This window comes from Canis lupus, chromosome 25, assembly GCF_003254725.2.
Source record: "Canis lupus dingo isolate Sandy chromosome 25, ASM325472v2, whole genome shotgun sequence".
Classification (NCBI taxonomy): domain Eukaryota; kingdom Metazoa; phylum Chordata; class Mammalia; order Carnivora; family Canidae; genus Canis; species Canis lupus.
This window is the reverse complement of record NC_064267.1, coordinates 9,088,059-9,106,066: the sequence shown is the minus strand read 5'-3', so window position 1 is coordinate 9,106,066 and position 18,008 is coordinate 9,088,059. Positions and strand designations below refer to the sequence as shown.

Below are 18,008 nucleotides of genomic sequence, written 5' to 3'. Positions count from 1 at the left end.
ATTAAAGTATCAAGTGTCATCAAACTTTTTGACTTTGGGATACTTTATTTTATATTTGTTTCTATCTAATTTTCTTGTTGTCTTGACCAGTAGGTATTTTTTTTCTCACATTGCCCAGTCATGTTGGCAGAAAGAGAAGCCCTAAAATATTTCCAATTCAGTTTCAACCCATCCCTCTTAATGCTACGTGTTGATGAAGTATCTTAATTAAAAGTGATCCATTTCTTCTGAGGTGGCTAAGATAATATGTGCTTTTAGCTTGACAGAAGAATGTGTTTTTTTGGCTATGGAAAGAAATACTGTAGACAAAGTATTAAAGTAATATTTATATTGGCAAAGAATACACTTAAAAATTGGTTAATTGCTAGTTCTCCAAATAAGTCAAAAGAAACTGTTAAGTTATGGGCAAAACATCACCTTCCAGTCCTTGGCATAATCATATTACCAGTGAGTGTGAGTGACTGCTCTCTGTCTTGTGAAACCACAGGTACCATCTAGAAGGCTTAGTGCTACAGGTCATGGGAGACCCACAACACCTACGCATTTAGAAAATAGATTACCTTACAACATAATTTTGTTGGCAGAGAGTTCTCTGAAGCTGGTTAATTCAACATCTCAAAAGTGTTATTTAACATAAATATCCTTACTACCTTCTTTGTTCAGGCTTTTGGTCTCACAGTTATGTGTGTTGTGTGTGGTTACAGCATCTCCAACCAGAGTCCACATCTTAGGCAGAAGAACTTGGTTTCCTTTTCTTCACTTTTTTAAAAGCATGAAACCTTTCCCAATAGCCACCCAGTGGATTTCCACTCACGTTTGATTGGCCAAGTTGTGTCATGTGCTCATTACTAAGCCCAAACCAGCAAGGACAGTGGGTTACCTTTGTTGTCTTAGATCCCATAATTCACCTCCTGAGACTAGGGAGGAATCCTGCTTTTCATGAAGGGCATGGCCCCCAACACCTACACAGAGGTAGAGTTCTGTCATGAAAGGAAAGGTGGGAGACAAATGCTGCTGGGTAGAAATGCATGCGCACTCTCTGGTTTTCTTCTTATCTTTTTAGCTGCTCATTTGTGGTCCTCTTACTTCCCTTTCTCTGCCTGTCCTTGAATTAGGATTCCTCAGAACTCAGCCTGTGCCTTCTTTCCTTCTCTATGTGTACTCTGTGCTTAGAAAATCTCATCCAATCCTGTGGTTTTAAATGCCATTTACATGCTGGCAACTCTCCAAATTGATATCTTCAGCCCATAAGTCTCTTCTGAGCTCCACATTTGGCATCTAACTACAGACTTGACAGCTCACTTTTGTGTCTCAGAAGATCTCAAACATGTACATCCAAAACTGAACTTTTAATTTTCCCCCAAACCAGCTCCTTTGCAGGCTTTCTCATCCTAGTAAACAGCACCTCCATCTGCCCAGTGTTTCATAACAGATGTGTGGGAGTCAGTCTTGACATTTAGGCCTTCCCTAACTAACCATCACAACCACTTTTCTTTTGTTCAACATGGCATCTAGCATGCCACTCCAGGGGTCCAGCCCACAGTAAGTGCTCAATAAATACTTGTTGAAAATTGATTGAATGCTTGTGTGCTTGTGTGGTATATACTTTGATTGGAGGATGGAGGTTAGAAAGAGCTCGATGGTAATAATGGGTGGCATTCTAAGAAAGATGTTCATTCTGGGATAAATTAAAAGAAACACTCACAGTGCTTTCTGAGAGGTATAGTGCCATTCTTCCTCCCCAATTCAAACATAATCCCACCAATCTTTTGACAAGACTTCCATGAGCACTAAAGGAGTGGTGGAGATGAAATTTTATAATTTACTTGGATTTCTCTCAGAAACATTGGCCTCCATAATGCTCTTGGTAGCAATGCCCTGTTTGATGATGCAGTGTATGATGACATCCCAGTGTGAATTGAAGTTGTAACATATGACCTGCATTTTCCCTCAGTAAGGCTTGTGATCAGTGACTAATGAAATGGAAAGCTGTCTTTTCCATCATCAATAAGGCTGATAAATCATGATGTTGAAAAGAGGGAGCATTACATCAGTCAGCTACTGCTGCACAACAAGCACCTAGAAAATCTTGATAACATACAACAATAATCATTTATTTCCCATGCATCTTCAGCTTGGCTGAAGTGGCTCATCTAGGTTGGGCATTGCTGAGGTAGTTTTTGAAGCTGCGTTTGACAGAGGTGACTTTGTTCCGCTTGTAATCATGTTGGGTCCCAACCGAAGGGGCAGCAGCTTCCCAAAGGAAGTTCTCATAGTGGTGATAGTAAAGGCACAGGAGGGCAATGGAAACACTCGAAGTCTCTTAGAGCCCAGGCTCAGAACTGGCACACTGCTACCTTGGTCAACTAGTCAAAGCAAACTACAAGACCAAGAACAGTATGTGATGCCTTTTGTGGGAACATCTACTGAGTTACAGGGCAAATTGCATGGATATGGGGAGGGGTGATGAATCAGAGCAATACTTCTATCTGCCCAAGTATATACTATACATTAAAGAAAAAAGAAGAGAAAGCTTGGGTTCAGCTTGAATTGATCAAGCCCGGGGAGGGCGGGGCTGCATCTCCTCTGTTCCCATCTGCTTGTCACTCTAATTCAAACTACACCTTACGGAGTCCCTTTGGAATAAACTACCTGATATAGTCTCCATCCTTCCCAAAGGCATTCCATTAGTTATCTATTCAGGAATACCCAGATGATTTCCCAGGCTGGTGCCCTAGATGTTGGTTCCTGTAGTATGGTTGTTATGGGAAACATTTCATTTCACATCTGCTGACACAATTTGCTGTCTCTCTAATTTTTTTTTAAAGGAGAAAGAGAGAGCGACTCATACTCTGATGGCTGTAAAGGATAATGAGTAATTTATTCAGAGCTATATACAAATCAGACTATCGTCTTCCAGACAGAATCAATAATATAATTTTAAGCCCACACATTTACAAATGCTAACACTCCAGCGCAGCTGGGTTGCCATGGGCAACCAGGGCATGCCAGCTCGTGATCTGAAACATGCCCATGTCTCCCAGCCTGGTAAGCACATTCTGCAGACAGAATCCAAGGGAGCCAAGGATGTTAGTGTTGGCTCTGATCTGGCCACTGCACAAATGCACCCCTGTGATGGTTTGGATTAGTTCTTGATTGAACTGCTCAGCTTTTTTAAACTCCTATTTGCACAGGACTTCTTCAAAGCCGGGTGGGAGGGTGGGGAGCCCGCGGGGGTGGGGGATGAAGTGGGGAACATGGAAGGAGCTGTGTGGCCTAGAGCAAGAGATAGAAGACTGCCATAGCTGAAGATCAAGACCTCAAGGGATGGTGTTCAGGTCAGAAGTGAGGGAGCAGGCAGGCTGGTGAGTGAACTAGGAGAGTGGACCCCATGGATCTTCTCCTATAGAGGGCCTGATCACATATTAGGCGCTTACCCATGTTGGTTGAGAAAAGAAGAGAAAGAAAAAGATTTGAAGGGGAAGAAGGAGGTGGTCAGGAAAATGTCAACACTGGGAATGGAGTGAGAGGCAGGCAGGTCCGATGAAAAGGGCTGCAGAGAGGGAGGGAGGGCGTGCAGGAATGGCCCATGATGGTTCCATTTAAATGTGTCAACACAAACCAAAATTCACTGTCAAAGAAGTCTGTCTTAGTCAGTTTGGGCGGCCATAACAAAATACCACAGACTGGGTGACTTAAGTGGTAGACATTTATTTCTCTCAGTTCTGGAGGCCAAAAGCCCAAGCATCAGGGTGCTGGCATAGTGGGCACAGAGGGAGTCTTGCTGAGGCCTGTCTTTCCAGTTTAAAAACAGTCAACTTCTTGTGTCCTCACATTATGGAAAAACATATCATCCATCTTGTGTTTTTTTTTATAAGGGCACTAATCTCATTCACAAAGGTTCTACCCTCATGGCTTTATTACCTCCCAGAGGCCCAGTCTCCAAGTACTATAACACTGGGGATCAGGGCTTCAGCATATGTATTGAGTGGAGCCACAAACTGAATTATGAGATGTTCCAGGTAAAAGAGCCACTGATACTCACAAAATCATGAAAGCACTTAGAATTAGGCGATGTTTTATGATGCTATAACATGACCTGTCCCCCTCACTGGCCTTCTCTTGGTCAGATTCAAAGAAGAGCAGACTGACAGAGAGACATAGGCTATATCTCACACCTGCCATTGAACATCAACATGTCTTAACTTGTGATTGAGGCTTCTACCTCAATTTATACACCTGCTACAGCTGGGAGGTGTCTCAGGGAACAAACATGAGCAGAGAGTCTTAAGTGAGACTAGCACAGTTCACTTCTAGGTTGGGGAGGAGACCTGTGAGCCTAAGGGTTTATGTGAGTTGGGGTGGAGACCCATCAGGGGAGTCCTTTTATCCCCCTACCTTTCTTTAAGTGAGAACATTTAAGTTCTACTCCCCTAGGAAATTTCAATGATATATTACAGTATTACCACCTGTAGTCACTATGTTATACATTAGATCTTCAGACTTTATTAACCTTTTAACTGAAAGTTGGTACCCTTTTATCAACCTCTCCCTATTTTCCCCACCCCCAGATCCTGACAACCACCACTTTCTTCTCCATAAGTTTCATAAGTTTGACTTTTGTTAGATCCACATATAATTGATACCATGCAGTATTTGTCTTTCTCTGTCTGGTCTATTTCACTTAGCATAATGTTTTCCAGGTTCATCCATGTTATTGCAAAAGACAGGATTTACTTTTTTTTTCTTTTGCATAAACACCCAGAAGTGGGATTGTGGGATCATACAGTATTTTTATTTTTAATTTTTTGAGGAACCTCCATATAGTTTTCCACAATGGCCATGCCAATTTACATTCCCACCAACAGTGCACAAGGGTCCCCTTTTCTCCACATCCTTTTTTTTTTTTTTTCTCCACATTCTTGACTGCATTTATTACCCCTTGTCTCTTAATAATAAGACATCCTAACGGTATGAGGTGAAGAGTCTTTAAAAAGTGCAGCTGAGAAATCATAAGAAGCCCTTGGGAGATCAGCTGATCCAACCACCTCACTTAACAGACAAGAAAATTAAGGTCACAAAAGTTAAACTATTTGCCCAAGGTCAGAAAACTGGAGAGCGTCTGGTGTGTACAGACTGTAGGACAGTGGGGAGCTTCTGGGCTTTAATTAGAGGGGTGGTGTGAGGAAAGGGTCTTCAGGAAAGCAGATCTGGGGTCAAGAAGAATCAGAGATGACAGTTTCAAAAGTCAGAGAGATCCAGAAACTATCCAGGTTGAGGGTCATAGGGACAGAGGATAATAGTATGGAATGTCTCGGGGACTGGGTGGGTCAAGAGGATGGAGAACGAGAAAGAGGAACATGACCACACTTTTGAGTTTGAGCAGCTGTTCAAAAGGTGGTTCTGCTTCTAGGAAAGTGGAGAGAAGAAAGAATTAAGAAGGTCTTAGTCTCTGGGACTAGGCACCTGGTTCAACAGTGAGGTCATTTCCAGGGAGATGAGACTTTCAGTATGCTGGGATCCAGGAACCATAAGGACCAAAAGGAGAGATCCTGCAGCCAGTAAAGGCTGCCCTGGATTTCAGGAACAGTGGAACGCCCTCACCCCCACCCACACCTCCTAAACCTCATGCTAGGGTAAAAACCGGTGTCTCTGGCTTCAGGGTTTGCCTCTGGCTCTTCTCTCCCTTGTTCTCAAGTCTTCTGGCTTCATATTTCTCAATATCTGCCCCAAAACCCGATCCTTTTTTATTAACCCATGTCCAGTTTGTCCTCCGCATTGCTGACCTTGAGCATCACCACTAGGTGCTTGGCTCCTTGTGCATAGGCACGTCAGCGACATTGACATTTCTGAGAACAAGATACTCTCCACACAGCCTTCCTTTCCTGTCTCCCTTTCTGCTACAATGACCTCTGTGGGGAAGTCTCCCACACTGGTCCCCTGCACTCTAGACCTCTACTTCTGATTGCCTGGCGGACCCCTGTCCCTGGCTATCTCAACAAGAGCTTCAATTCAATATGATCTTAAGTGGCACATCTTTTGTCTTCCTCTATGGTTTTCTTATAGCCTCTCCCCATTTATGTCATCCAGAGGCCTGGAGCCATTCTTCACCTGCCCAGCAACAAAGTCACGGAAGCCTATTACTTCATACATCCACCCACATCTCTTCTCCATTCCCACTACTGCTGAGGTTCAAGCCCTCTGCAATTCTCTCTTAGACTGCTCCGAACAGGTTCTGTCTCTTCTAATCTTTCCCTATTGCTGCAGAAAGAACTACCTTTTTAAAATGTCTTGCTGAGGTGGCTCTCCTTTGTTTAAGGATGAAATCTTAGTATGACACACCTGCTCCTTCAAGACCTGACCCCCACTAATTTTTCTGCATTATCTACCTTATGTCTCCCTGCTCAGCTGCTTGCAGCTCCACGACTACATCCAGCATCCAGCTCATTCTTGCCTTTGCACTGTTTTACTTACTCTGTCTTCCTGGAAGGCACGACCCCTCTAGTCTTCCTGGAAAACTAATTCTTATCTCTCCTATGGCTTCTCCTTTGGGAAGCACTTCCCTGCCCTGACCTGTCCAGCCAGAGTTAAGTGCTTCTCCTCTGTTGTAATAGGGCCTCAATAGATACCTTCTGACATGGCACTCGGTGCAGTGTTAAAATTATTGGCTCATCTATCTGTACTCTGTTTTGTCTTTCTAATGTCAGGATCTAACACAATGTCTATAGGTCATGTCCTTAATAAATGCTGATCCAAGTAAGAGAATGAATGAAGTAATGAAGAGAGAATTTCAGCAATGCTATGCCACCATGTCCACCCTCATTCTGAAGGGTTACTGCTTCCAGAACTCAGGAGCTAGTAGACTAGCTGCAGGTTTTGTGGGGAGTTATAGATTCTGCTAAGCTGGATAATAAGCGGAATAACAATGTGTTTAGAACCAAAATGGAATCTAGAGATTCCTTAGTCCACTTTCTCATTTTAGGGACATGACTGGATAATGAGAAAGCCATTGAAGATAGACCTGACTTAGACTTAGTCTTTCTCATACAAATTTTCTGCTTGCTACAAATAAGTGAATCAATTCTTCTATTTTAAAAGTTTTTTTTTCTGGTTACAAAGTAAGTGTTGATTAGAGGATATTATAAATTGATTGTATAGGCTCATTATAGAACATATAGAAGAGAGAGAAAAACAAAATAAATTAGAAACCATGTGTTGACCTTCCACCAGAGACAATTTGCTCTTTTAATTTGGCTTTTTGCATTGCAAGGGAAAGAAATCTCCTCAAGGTGGCTCAAGACAAGGGATTTTGTGGTGGGCAGCCACAGGTGATCACAGGGATTCTCATGAAAATCTCAGAGCAGGATGTTGTCTCTACCCAGGACCTTGATAGGACAGGAGTGAGTAGCTTTGGATTCAGAGGATACCTGGGAGCCAGGTAGCAGTAGCTCAGAATCTTTCCTGTGGAGCCCTACTGTTCACATAAGTCGGTTTACACCACATAGCTGCTTCTTTCCATCCTGCCACAATTTCCTGAACGCTTTTCAAAAGCCTAGTTTAAACACTGAGAAAGAGACTTGTTCTGGCCCAGCTTATTTCTTCAATAGTCCTCAGCTTGTTGGACATCTTTTATACCTCACCCAATCAGTCATGGGCAGGACAGTCAAGGGCACTTGGTCTACCTGATGTAGGAAAGGAGGAGGCAGGGTGAATCTTAATAACAATATTAACAGCAATGGTAATAACAGCTAAAATGCATGGAGAACATACCATATGCCTTGCACTGCTCTAAATACTTGACATACATGATCACATTTACTTTTCTACCCTGTGAGTTAGGTACTGTGATTATGATCATTTCACAGTTGGGGAAATTGAGCTTCATAAGCCAGGTAGCTATATCTCTATACTCTACCACCCTAAAAAAGTGGCGGGGGGGTGCTTTTGCAGTGCTTCCATTTCCTATCTTCCTCTTTCCCCATAGCTCCCTTCCTGTAGAGGTCCAGTGCCCTCACTGTAGCTGTTCAAGGTACTTCATTTAAATGCCCATGCTCCCATGTCATCCCTACTCCTTCTCCTCTCCATTACTCAGCCAAATCCTACTCTGCTCAGTTCACCTGACTCTCTTCCTCTTCCCTCCTTTTATCACCCCCAAAAACCTGGTTTGTTTGTTTGTTGTTTGCACTCCCCCATTATTGGGGAGCTTTTACTCTGGATAGACTCTGGGTTCTTTTGGTCACATGGAATAAAATTCCAGGGCACCAAGAGTAGGAGACTCTTCAAAGATTTTCATAGACTCTATAGGCTCAGTTTCTATAACTGGCATCTGAGCAACACGCAGGATGCTCCAAAGGGGGCGCCTTATATCTCTCAATAATTCTGAACCTCCAGGAGGACCCACAGTCTGTCTGTTCTAAAGCTTACAGTTGAGCCTCTGGGTAGGATAACTGGTCTACCTTTTTGTTCTCTTTCCCAGAGCCCAAATTATGGGCCCAATTTTTATTGAAATAAGATTACAAACTTCTTTTGCCTTACTTGGCAACCAAAGAGATGAGTTTCTTAAAATTTCTATATTTCAAAAAGATCCTATAAGCAGGAACTTTAAACAGGGAGTTTAAGTAAGGGACTAGTAAGTGCTACTCTCTCCAAGTATAAATACAAAAGGGCACAGTACTTATGAAAAAAAGTCTAGGATCTATTATTGCCTCTGTTTCCTTAAGATGGAAATACTTAAAAAAGCAGCAATCTCAGGCACCCTTGGGGGTTTTCTTGAGCAGCCCCCATAACACTCTTGTAAAATTAATAGTAATTAGGATTATTGCTTAAACAACTTGTCATTTTTATCTAATTACCACCCACTACAATGAAAATTATCATGACAGATTCACTTTGTTGTAGGCTTTATTTAATTATAATCCTTAACTTCTATGGATTTTGTCTTAATAGTTTACTGCTTACTTGTTATATTGTCTGTTCAGAACTGAAAATATTTAAGAAACTAATAGTTCTAGGCTTAGATCAGGATCTCCTTTTTTCCTTTTCTTTTCTTTTCTTTTCTTTCTTTTCTTTTCTTTTCTTTTCTTTTCTTTTCTTTCTTTTCTTTTCTTTTCTTTCTTTTCTTTTCTTTCTTTTCTTTTCTTTTTTATTCTTTCTTCCTTAAAGCAGAGTGGGAAGGGCTCCAATATCTGCTTCCATCTTGGTCAGTCAAGGTAGAGATCCTGCCTCCACCCCTCGCCCCCCAAAGTCATTTCCTACTTTTGGTGTCCCCTCCTAGATTAGACGGCTCACAATGCAACTGCATGTGGGGTCATGGGCAATGGAGATGGAGTGAGACCTGGTCTCCTTACTGGGACCCCTAACATGACTGTGTTCTGGGGTGGGGTCTGGACAGCATCCTGGATGTAGCAGCCATCCTGGGAGAGCCAGTAATGCTCAGAGCCCAGACTTGCCCTGCTGGATCTCAGTCTTCACTGGAGCAGGGGCTGCCAAGGGCCGACCCCCCACGCCTGGCTGCTTCGGGCCTGCCTGACTAGGCAGATGCGCAGCCACTCCATCGGAATGGAGGATCTGGCTCAGGGGAGGACACCACCACACCATGTGGACCTGGCTGGGAGCCTGAGGGCGGAGAAGGTAAGGAAGTAGAACCACACCTTCGTGGGCCATGCAAGTCTCTGGGACTTGGCTGGAATCCCCTAGGGTCCATGGCCAATAACCCAATTTTAAGCCAGCCTTCATACTAGTTGTGCTGTGGGCTCTCCCCATAGAAGGTCCCATTCTTGTGTTTGCTGCTCCCTCCCTAATGCATGCACCTCCCAGAGCCTCTCCTGTAAACCACTAGGCCAGTTTCACCATACTTCTTCTCTCTCCTTTCCATGTCTTTCAACACTTTTTTAAAAATGTCCGGTTCCTTTCCAATATCATTCTTTGCTTTTCAAGGTCACAATTACCTCTTCAGATAAATCAGATTCCTGCTAATATGTTAAGGGTGTGAATAAATTCCATTTAATCCATTTTACTTGATTTCAATTCGGCAAACGATTATGGAGTGATATCATGCACTGAGCCCTAGAGAAAACTCAAGCTTACACAAAATATAGTCTCTCAAGACTTTATACAACTAGCACAGTTTTTCCTCAAGGAAATGGTATTAGGATAAGATTTTAAAAATTGCAGTAATAGCAAATATTTATGTAAATGTGCACTTGAAATCTAACAAGCACATCAAACCTATTATTTCATAATTATTATTGTTTAGAATGTGGCTAAAGAAGGTAGCATGTAAGATAAACAAGTCTATTTAAAGAAACATATTAAGTATATAACACAAAAATGACAAAAATCTGTACAGCTGATGATTGACTCATGGCTAATTTTTGAAGTAGGAGCTCACTAAGAGAGGAAGATTTGTAGACAAAAGACTCACTCGTAATGAGGAGACAGAGAGATGACAAGGAAGGCTTCATGGAGGAAGTGGCATTAGAGATGGGTCTTCAAGGATGACTAGGAGTTTTTTCTGAGGTTGGATGAAGTAGAGGCCACCCCACATGGAGGAAATAGCACAAGCCATGACACACAACTGATTGAGGTACACAAGGTCAAAGAAGCAGAAATGGGATTACAGGACAGTGCGGGTGTAAGTGGATCATGAGGAGTTAAAATTTTAATTTTATTTTTGCCTTTATGACCCATGCAGCTAATATATTAAAGGGAGCTTTCCTCAGGACAGGATCTTCATAGTATGGGTGAGATCAGTTAATGGGTCAGGAGAGTAATTTACTGGAATATGACTGGAAACTAAAAAAAAAAAGAGAGAGAGAGAGAGAGAGAGAGAGAGACAGGAGGTATACCAGAGTGTAGCAGAACAAGTACAAGTAGTGTTTTGTGGAACCTTCGTTTTCTGAGTGTGCATTGACTCGTGATGGAAAATGAGTGGCAGTTCTAAAAGTCTGAAACTGGTGGCTCCCGTGTAGGTTCTACTCCTACCTTTACTTTGCCCATCAGACTCTTGTTCAGTCAACCATAGTTAAAGGAGGTTTTGGTCATTGTCAGAGAATGGCAGAGCTGTGTGGGGCATGTTGTGGTCGAGGGTGAGGTGGTTTTGGAGGAGAGGGCAGGCCACAGGGAGAGAGAGAGAATCTTAAGCAGGCTTCTTACTGGTTGTGGCTGGCACTCCATCTTATGATCCTGATATCATGACTCGAGTCAAAATAAAGAATTGGACACTCAACCCAACTGAGCCACCTGGGCACTTTGAGGGTGAATTTTTTACTGATTGCGGCCAGCCTGGGTTTTCATCCTTTCCTAATTGAGTTAACCGGTTTGGACACTTCAGTTATGCTGGCTACACGTTTGTGACTGGACTGTGTTTGGCAGGGGATCTCTGAGGCCTGAGGCTCCTGTTGCCATCTCAGAATAGTGACAGGATCTGAAACTCCTGGCATGAAGTATGTGTGGGATGGTGCAGAATCAAGGCTATGCAGGAGGGTGTGGGTTGAAGCCACTTCAAAGTAAAAAAGGGCTGGTCTAAGTGGCACATATTTGAATCAGCTGTGGGAAAACAAGCACACAGCAGCTATTTTTAGTTTGTGTCAGAAACTGCAAGAGTGAGAGTTGCTCATAGAGTAGAATACTGGCTTTGGATATAGGAGATGAAGACTTTTTCAGCACCGCCACTAACTTCCGTGCTGACAGCCAGTGAGGAAGAGCCGAGGGAAGACGGTAGGCAACAGGGCCGGCCCATTGTGGGCTAGTTCAAGTTTATCATCACTATCTCCAGACTTATTTAATCTTAGAGGGCTCCAGCCTTGTTCCTGTACAACCCTAGGCCCACTGCTTCATATAATACTCATCCTTCTCTCAAGGCCTACTCTCGGGGAAAGACCTAGTAATTTCTTTCTTATTTGGTCTTTTAGCCTGATAATAGCTTAAATTTACCTTTGCAGAAGTTTTTGTACTTTAGTTAGGCTGAGTAACTTAATGTGGAAAAGAAAGCTCTGGCTGGACTCCAACATTATTCAGGAAGTAGAGCATCTGTCAGCGTGGTAGGGCTCTTCTTGACACAGTTAAGGCACAGTATATAGGTAGTTGCTCGTTCCACCTATGTATACACTCAGATTTGGTCAGACTACTTAGAACCTGGCTTTTAAGCCTGGAAAGAACCTGATCAATTTCCTTTCCTTTATACAGAAAGAAACCAGGCCTCAGAGGGATGAGGTAAATTAGATTCAGCTGAATAGGTATTTTTTGAGCACCTACTCTGCCAGACACCATGCTTGATGCAGAGAAGTGATGATAGATATGATATAGTACCCATCCCTCACCTTCTCAACATCACGTGTCCATCTGCACAGGCTCAGGGTGGGATCATCACTTCCACAGACTGGTCTGTTACTGAAAGTAGGTAGACAGGGCACCGGTTAGAAAAGATTCTTTAACTTGGTGGAGCTGTGTGTGAATAGTGACTCATAATTGGTTTCCACTGAATCTAGAAGTGGAGCTGGGGGAACAGTAATTGTCATGTCCCTGAAATCTTGGGAGATAAGATAAAATCAGCAGACAAGGATTAAAAATGCAAACCAGTAAATATTGTAGCTGTAAGCTTCCCTCAATTTAATCGAATTCAACAAACATTTGTTGAGTGCTTGTTTGTGCCCATTCCCAAGAAGGATATGAGAACACAAAAATGAATGAATCCCATTTGTTAACATGAGAAAGTTTGTGGCACAGAAGCTCAAGGTTTTCAGACTGCAGGCCCTGGCCTTCTAGTGGGTCATGAAATCAGTTTGGCAGATGATAAGCACAATTTGGGGGGAGAAAAAAGGGAAATAGAATAGAATAAGAAGTAGAGTATATCACATATATTAAAGGTAGGGGCTCCTGGGCAGCTTAGTCAGTTAAGTGTCTGCCTTGGGCTCAGGTCATGATCCCGGGGTCCTGGGATCAAGCTCTGCTTCTCTTTCTCCCTCTGCCTCTCCCCACTCTCACGCTCTCTTTCTCTCTCTATTTCCCTGTCATATAAATTAAATATATATTTTTATTTTATTTTATTTTTTTTTAATTTTTATTTATTTATGATAGTCCCAGAGAGAGAGAGAGAGAGAGGCAGAGACATAGGCAGAGGGAGAAGCAGGCTCCATGCACCGGGAGCCTGATGTGGGATTCGATCCCGGGTCTCCAGGATCGCGCCCTGGGCCAAAGGCAGGCGCCAAACCGCTGCGCCACCCAGGGATCCCTAAATATATATTTTTAAATGTAATTTCACAATCATGACTTTCAAACTTTCTTTGATATCACAGTCCTCAGTGAGAAATCTGTTAAACATACATATACACACATGCATGCTATAAATTATATATAAAAATATAAAATTTCACAAAATTGTGAGTGTGTATATATATATATACATATATAATTGATAGCATATATGCTATATCAAAAAAAGTTTAAAAGTTATGATGTACAGTATCTAACATTGGAAGGGCTGATATTTCAGGCATACTTGCCTGTGGTAGAACCCCAACCAATACATAAGCGACAGTACATCAGTCATCTGTTGCCATAATGAGATTGCATAGCAAACAACACAAAATCTCAGTGGCATCCAACACCAAGCATTGGTTTCTCACATACTCGCAGAGTCAGCTAGACAGCTCTGTTCATCGTGACTGGCTGGCTCACATGTTTGGAAACCAGTAGGTTATCAGCTGATCTAAGATCTGAGTGGCTGGGATGACTGGGGCAATTTGAGATGAGTGTGTCTCATCTTCTAACAGATTAGACTTGGCATGTCCTCATGTTGATGGCAGGAACCAAAGGACTTGTGCAAACACTTTTTAAGCCTCCATTTGTATCATGTTTTCTAATTTTCCATTGACTAAAACAAGTCACTGAGCCAAACCTCGAGACAAAATGAGAAGGAATTGTAACTTGGCAAAGAACATGGGCCATTTTTATAGTTTGCCACAACAATGAGCGATGAAGTTGGATTTGCTTTGATTGATTCTATCCCAGACTATAGGTCATTCCTTTTCTGATCTTGATTCTCAACTGTCAGTGTCTAGAACTCCAGAGGGCATGGCAGGAGCCTCTCTTCCCTTTGCAGGCTAACAGGTAGAAGAGTTACAGGTGGTAGGCAAGGAAGTGCCCTCAGGAGACAGACAAAAAGGGGGCATACGGTATGAGTTAAGGACCTGGCATCTCCTGGTAAGGCAGGGCTGCAGTGAAGGACAGTGAGGAGAGATGGCATGAGGAAAGCTCCAGAGAGGCTCTGATAACAAGTGGGAACATCCCTGTCCTTCTAACTCTGCACTTGGTTCAAGGAGAAACTTCCAGTCACCTTGTTCCAGCAGCGGGAAGTGTTATCCCATGTGCATTGTAGAAGGAAACCAGACTTCCAGTCTTGATACTGATGTGGCCTTGGGTAAGTTACTTATCTTCTCTGGTCCTCAGTTCCCCAACTGTAAAGGAAGGGGTATGACCACATGGGTACTCAGATGCCTTCAAGCTCAGTCCTTCGTGGTCTCTTCTCCTGGTTGTCCTGCTCATGGTACAGATGTGTTCCTTCAGTCTCACTCTTCCTTCCAGTACTCATGGCAGATGGAGTGAATGCATCCTGGCTTCTCTGTGCCAAGAGTGAATATTGCCTCAGAATTCTCCTTAACACAGGACTTGATTACTATTATTGATCAGAATACATACGCAAGGTCAGCTTTGTCCTACTTACCTGGGAAGACTGAAAGAAGTGTTTCTCTTTCTCTCTCCCCTCTCTCTAAAGTACTAGGAGGCCATAGAATCTACCCAAGCAGCTGGAAAAGCAGCAATGTACTCATTTTAGATTAATTTAGAGAAGCACGCTGGGAAATGCTTGGGGTGCTCCTTGCAACAAATTTGGATCCTTTTAAAAGCTTACATAAGCTGTAAAATCTGCCCATGGTGGGAAGTCTTTAATAGTCACTGAGGCAAGGGAGAGGAGTTGACGCTTCCAATGTCACCATACTTTTGACCACGTAACATCTAACCATAACCAAAATAAGAAACTAAGAATACCTCCAAGTGAAGGGGAATTTGAGGATCATATTTAAGGTACTAGCAACTTGCACTGAAATAATCCACTGTGATTTTTAGACTCTCCAGAGGAGGGACAGGAATGATAGTGAACAGTATAGGTCTTTTATTTTTAAAAATATTTTATTTATTTATTTATTTATTTATTTATTTATTTATTTGAAAGAGAGAGATCTACAAAGACTGCATGAGTAGTGGGGAGGTGCAGAGGGAGAGGAAGAAACAGACTCCCCACTAAGCAGGAAGCCTAATGTGGGACTCAATCCCAGGATCCTGGGACCACGACCCAAGCAGAAGGCAGATGCCCAACTGACTGAGCCACCAAGGTGCCCCAGGATAAGGTTTTGAAGTCACGTGCTTCCACATTTGTGTTCTCTCAGGAGCCGGTCAGGACCTCAGGCAGAGACTGGGCAGGAAAACACTGAGCTGGGCAGTAGGTGACTTGGTCAGCAGCACAGAGAGCCTGTGTTAGGATCCTAGTTCCAGCGGTTGCTAGTTGTGCAAAGCTGGGAAAGTTCATTGACCTCTCTGTGCCTCAGTTTCCTGATATTTAAGATAGGGATCATAATAATATTTCATTTACAGAGTTGTGAAGATTAATGGAAACATGCAGATAAAATACCCAGTGGTCAGCTCATGATACACTCCATAAAGATTGGATGGTAGTGGCAGTGCTGCCTAAGGCTGCAATAATTATTTAAAAATTGAAGCTGCTCTTTTAATCTTCCTGCTTCTAATATCGCTAAAAAGACCATTTATTTTAAAGCAGTGGCTAAGGGTGAGTCTGAGAGTCCCTGGGATAGTCACCCAGGCCCCCCTCCCCTCCCCTTTTTTTCTCTTCTTCCTAGGTTATGCTATGATTCTTTTGCACACAAATGTTTTCACCATCTAGGTTCACTGCAGAACTCCCTGTAGCCTGCCCCTTTTCCTCTTCATCAGGACAATCTGCCACGGGATCTCCTAAATTTCAACCCGTGGAACTCCCCAAAGCCTCTGGAGTTATTTTCTCTTTTAGAATCTTAAGACCACAGGATCATATCTATTTTCTGAAGCTATAGAGGCAGCCGCTCAAGGAACAGATTTTTCAAAAGGATACTTTATTCGATTAATTAGTCAATTCCCTCGTCGTAGATGTAAAATTACCTCTAAACCATCCTGACTGAGGAGACTCTTACAGTGAGAAGAAGAGATGTTAGGCTGTAACAATAGGAGACCTCATCTGCAATGCAAATCAGCAACCAGCAGGCAAATGAATCCTTATGGGAAAACCACTCTAATCATAAAAACCACTTGCTTTGGGGAGACTGCAATGTAAGGACAAGCAAAATCATAGCTCCATGAATCCCCTCTAATATAGGATATTAGAGAATTATCCAGGTAATTTTCTATGAAATTGTATTTGAGTGAAGCAAAATGCATTGCTGGGCAATAGATAATATCTTTAAAATTTGACTCCACAATTGTAGACTGAATTATTTATGGTTGTCACTATAGCTATGATAGTTTGGAAATAAAATAGGCTTTTTTCCCTGTTTTTATTTGTAGGAAAACAAGTCATTCAAGCTTTTTAGTGATACAATGTGACTTGCTGTCGATGGCAGTTACGAATTTTCAAGCTCTGCCAAGCACAGGAGTACCCAGAAGGGACATATGTTTTCTCTGCTTTGTGTTCCAAATTTGCTTTAAAAACATGCAATTATGTGAAGGCCTGATTTATATTTTCAAGGAAAAGCACAATAATGGCTCTGTTTTGTAGCCGTGTTTTTCCAAAATGTATTTATATTGCGCCTTTTCAAAAGAAGTTGGCTAATGATCATTGGATTTTCAATTTCCGTCATGACATATGAAAATTTGATGAGGTCTGTGAGATTTAAGAACTGTTTTCTTAAGTGCGATGGAGATTTAGTTAACATAGTTTTGTACTGCAGTGCTGAAAAATACTTACCTTTCATACCTTTCCTTATTTTTGTGGGAAGTGGGAGAAGGGGATCCAGGAAAATCTGCGTTTGTAGCTAGGATGGAATAGAATGACCAGGATAACAAAGAGTAAACCTCATAAGATCGGAAGGCTGTATGAGTGTCATGAGTGTAGGATGAAGCAGGGAGGGATAGAATATTTGCTGGGGATAGAGGGATGGCCCTGGGGAGAATGCGAGGTTTTTTGGTTACATTTTACACTTAAATAAAAATGACCATAAAGCCCTTTATAAATTGTATAATCACTCCAGCTGTAGATTTCATGCCCTTCATTACTACTATTAATGATGGCGTTCACGCTATTCTCTCAGCAGCATTTCTAGTAAATTTATTGAGAGATGAGCTAGTCTCTTTCTGGATTGGGGAGCCCCCTCCTGGGAGGTAGGGCAATTTTTTTGTTGTTTATTCTCTTTCAGTAATGGAAGTAGAGAAAGGTCAAAGGCCATGTAATAAGGGGGTTAGCGGACAAATAATTACACAGTATAGATTTTTGGAAATTTTGAAGCTAAGAGGAAGAGGTATCGGGGCAGTGGAAAGACAGACAGAAGGATAAGATATATGCAATGTTGTGATTGCCTTGTACAAATCTAAAGTCATTTTGTTGGTTGAGGAATATAAATATTTTATGTAACATATAGGCTCCTAAAGTATTTATATTTAAAATCATAAGGCTCAGGGCAGCCCCAGTGGCGCAGGGCGTGATCCTGGAGACCCCGGATCGAGTCCCACATCAGGCTCCCTGCATGGAGCCTGCTTCTCCTCTGCCTGTGTCTCTGCCTTTCGCTCTCGCTGTGTCTCTCATGAATAAATAAAAAAAATAAAATAAAATCTTTAAAAATAATAATAATAAAATAAAATCATAAGGCTCAGATAAATGCAATGGAAAAAATGGAAAAAATAATAGCATGTCTTCCCTATAATTTTTCAGTCTTAAGGAAAATAATTTTCAAATTCTTTAAAAAATTGTT

At 42.2% G+C, this 18,008-nt stretch overlaps 1 protein-coding gene across 4 annotated transcripts in view; it reads left to right on the top strand.

Annotated features, from left to right (window-relative positions):
* The first annotated feature begins 9,347 nt into the window (after positions 1-9,347).
* LOC112669453 (uncharacterized) overlaps positions 9,348-18,008 on the top strand; it is a 38,112-nt gene continuing 29,451 nt past the window's right edge. For 2 of the 4 annotated variants that reach the window (XM_025462571.3, XM_025462573.3), the window contains exon 1: positions 9,348-9,630. In XM_025462571.3, coding sequence (XP_025318356.1) covers positions 9,538-9,630 — 93 coding nt within the window. In that variant the 5' untranslated portion in view covers positions 9,348-9,537. Of the gene's footprint in view, positions 9,631-11,580; positions 11,719-14,318; positions 14,420-18,008 lie in introns of those variants that run through there. The other 2 variants (XM_035719551.2, XM_025462572.3) reach the window with 2 other exon arrangements.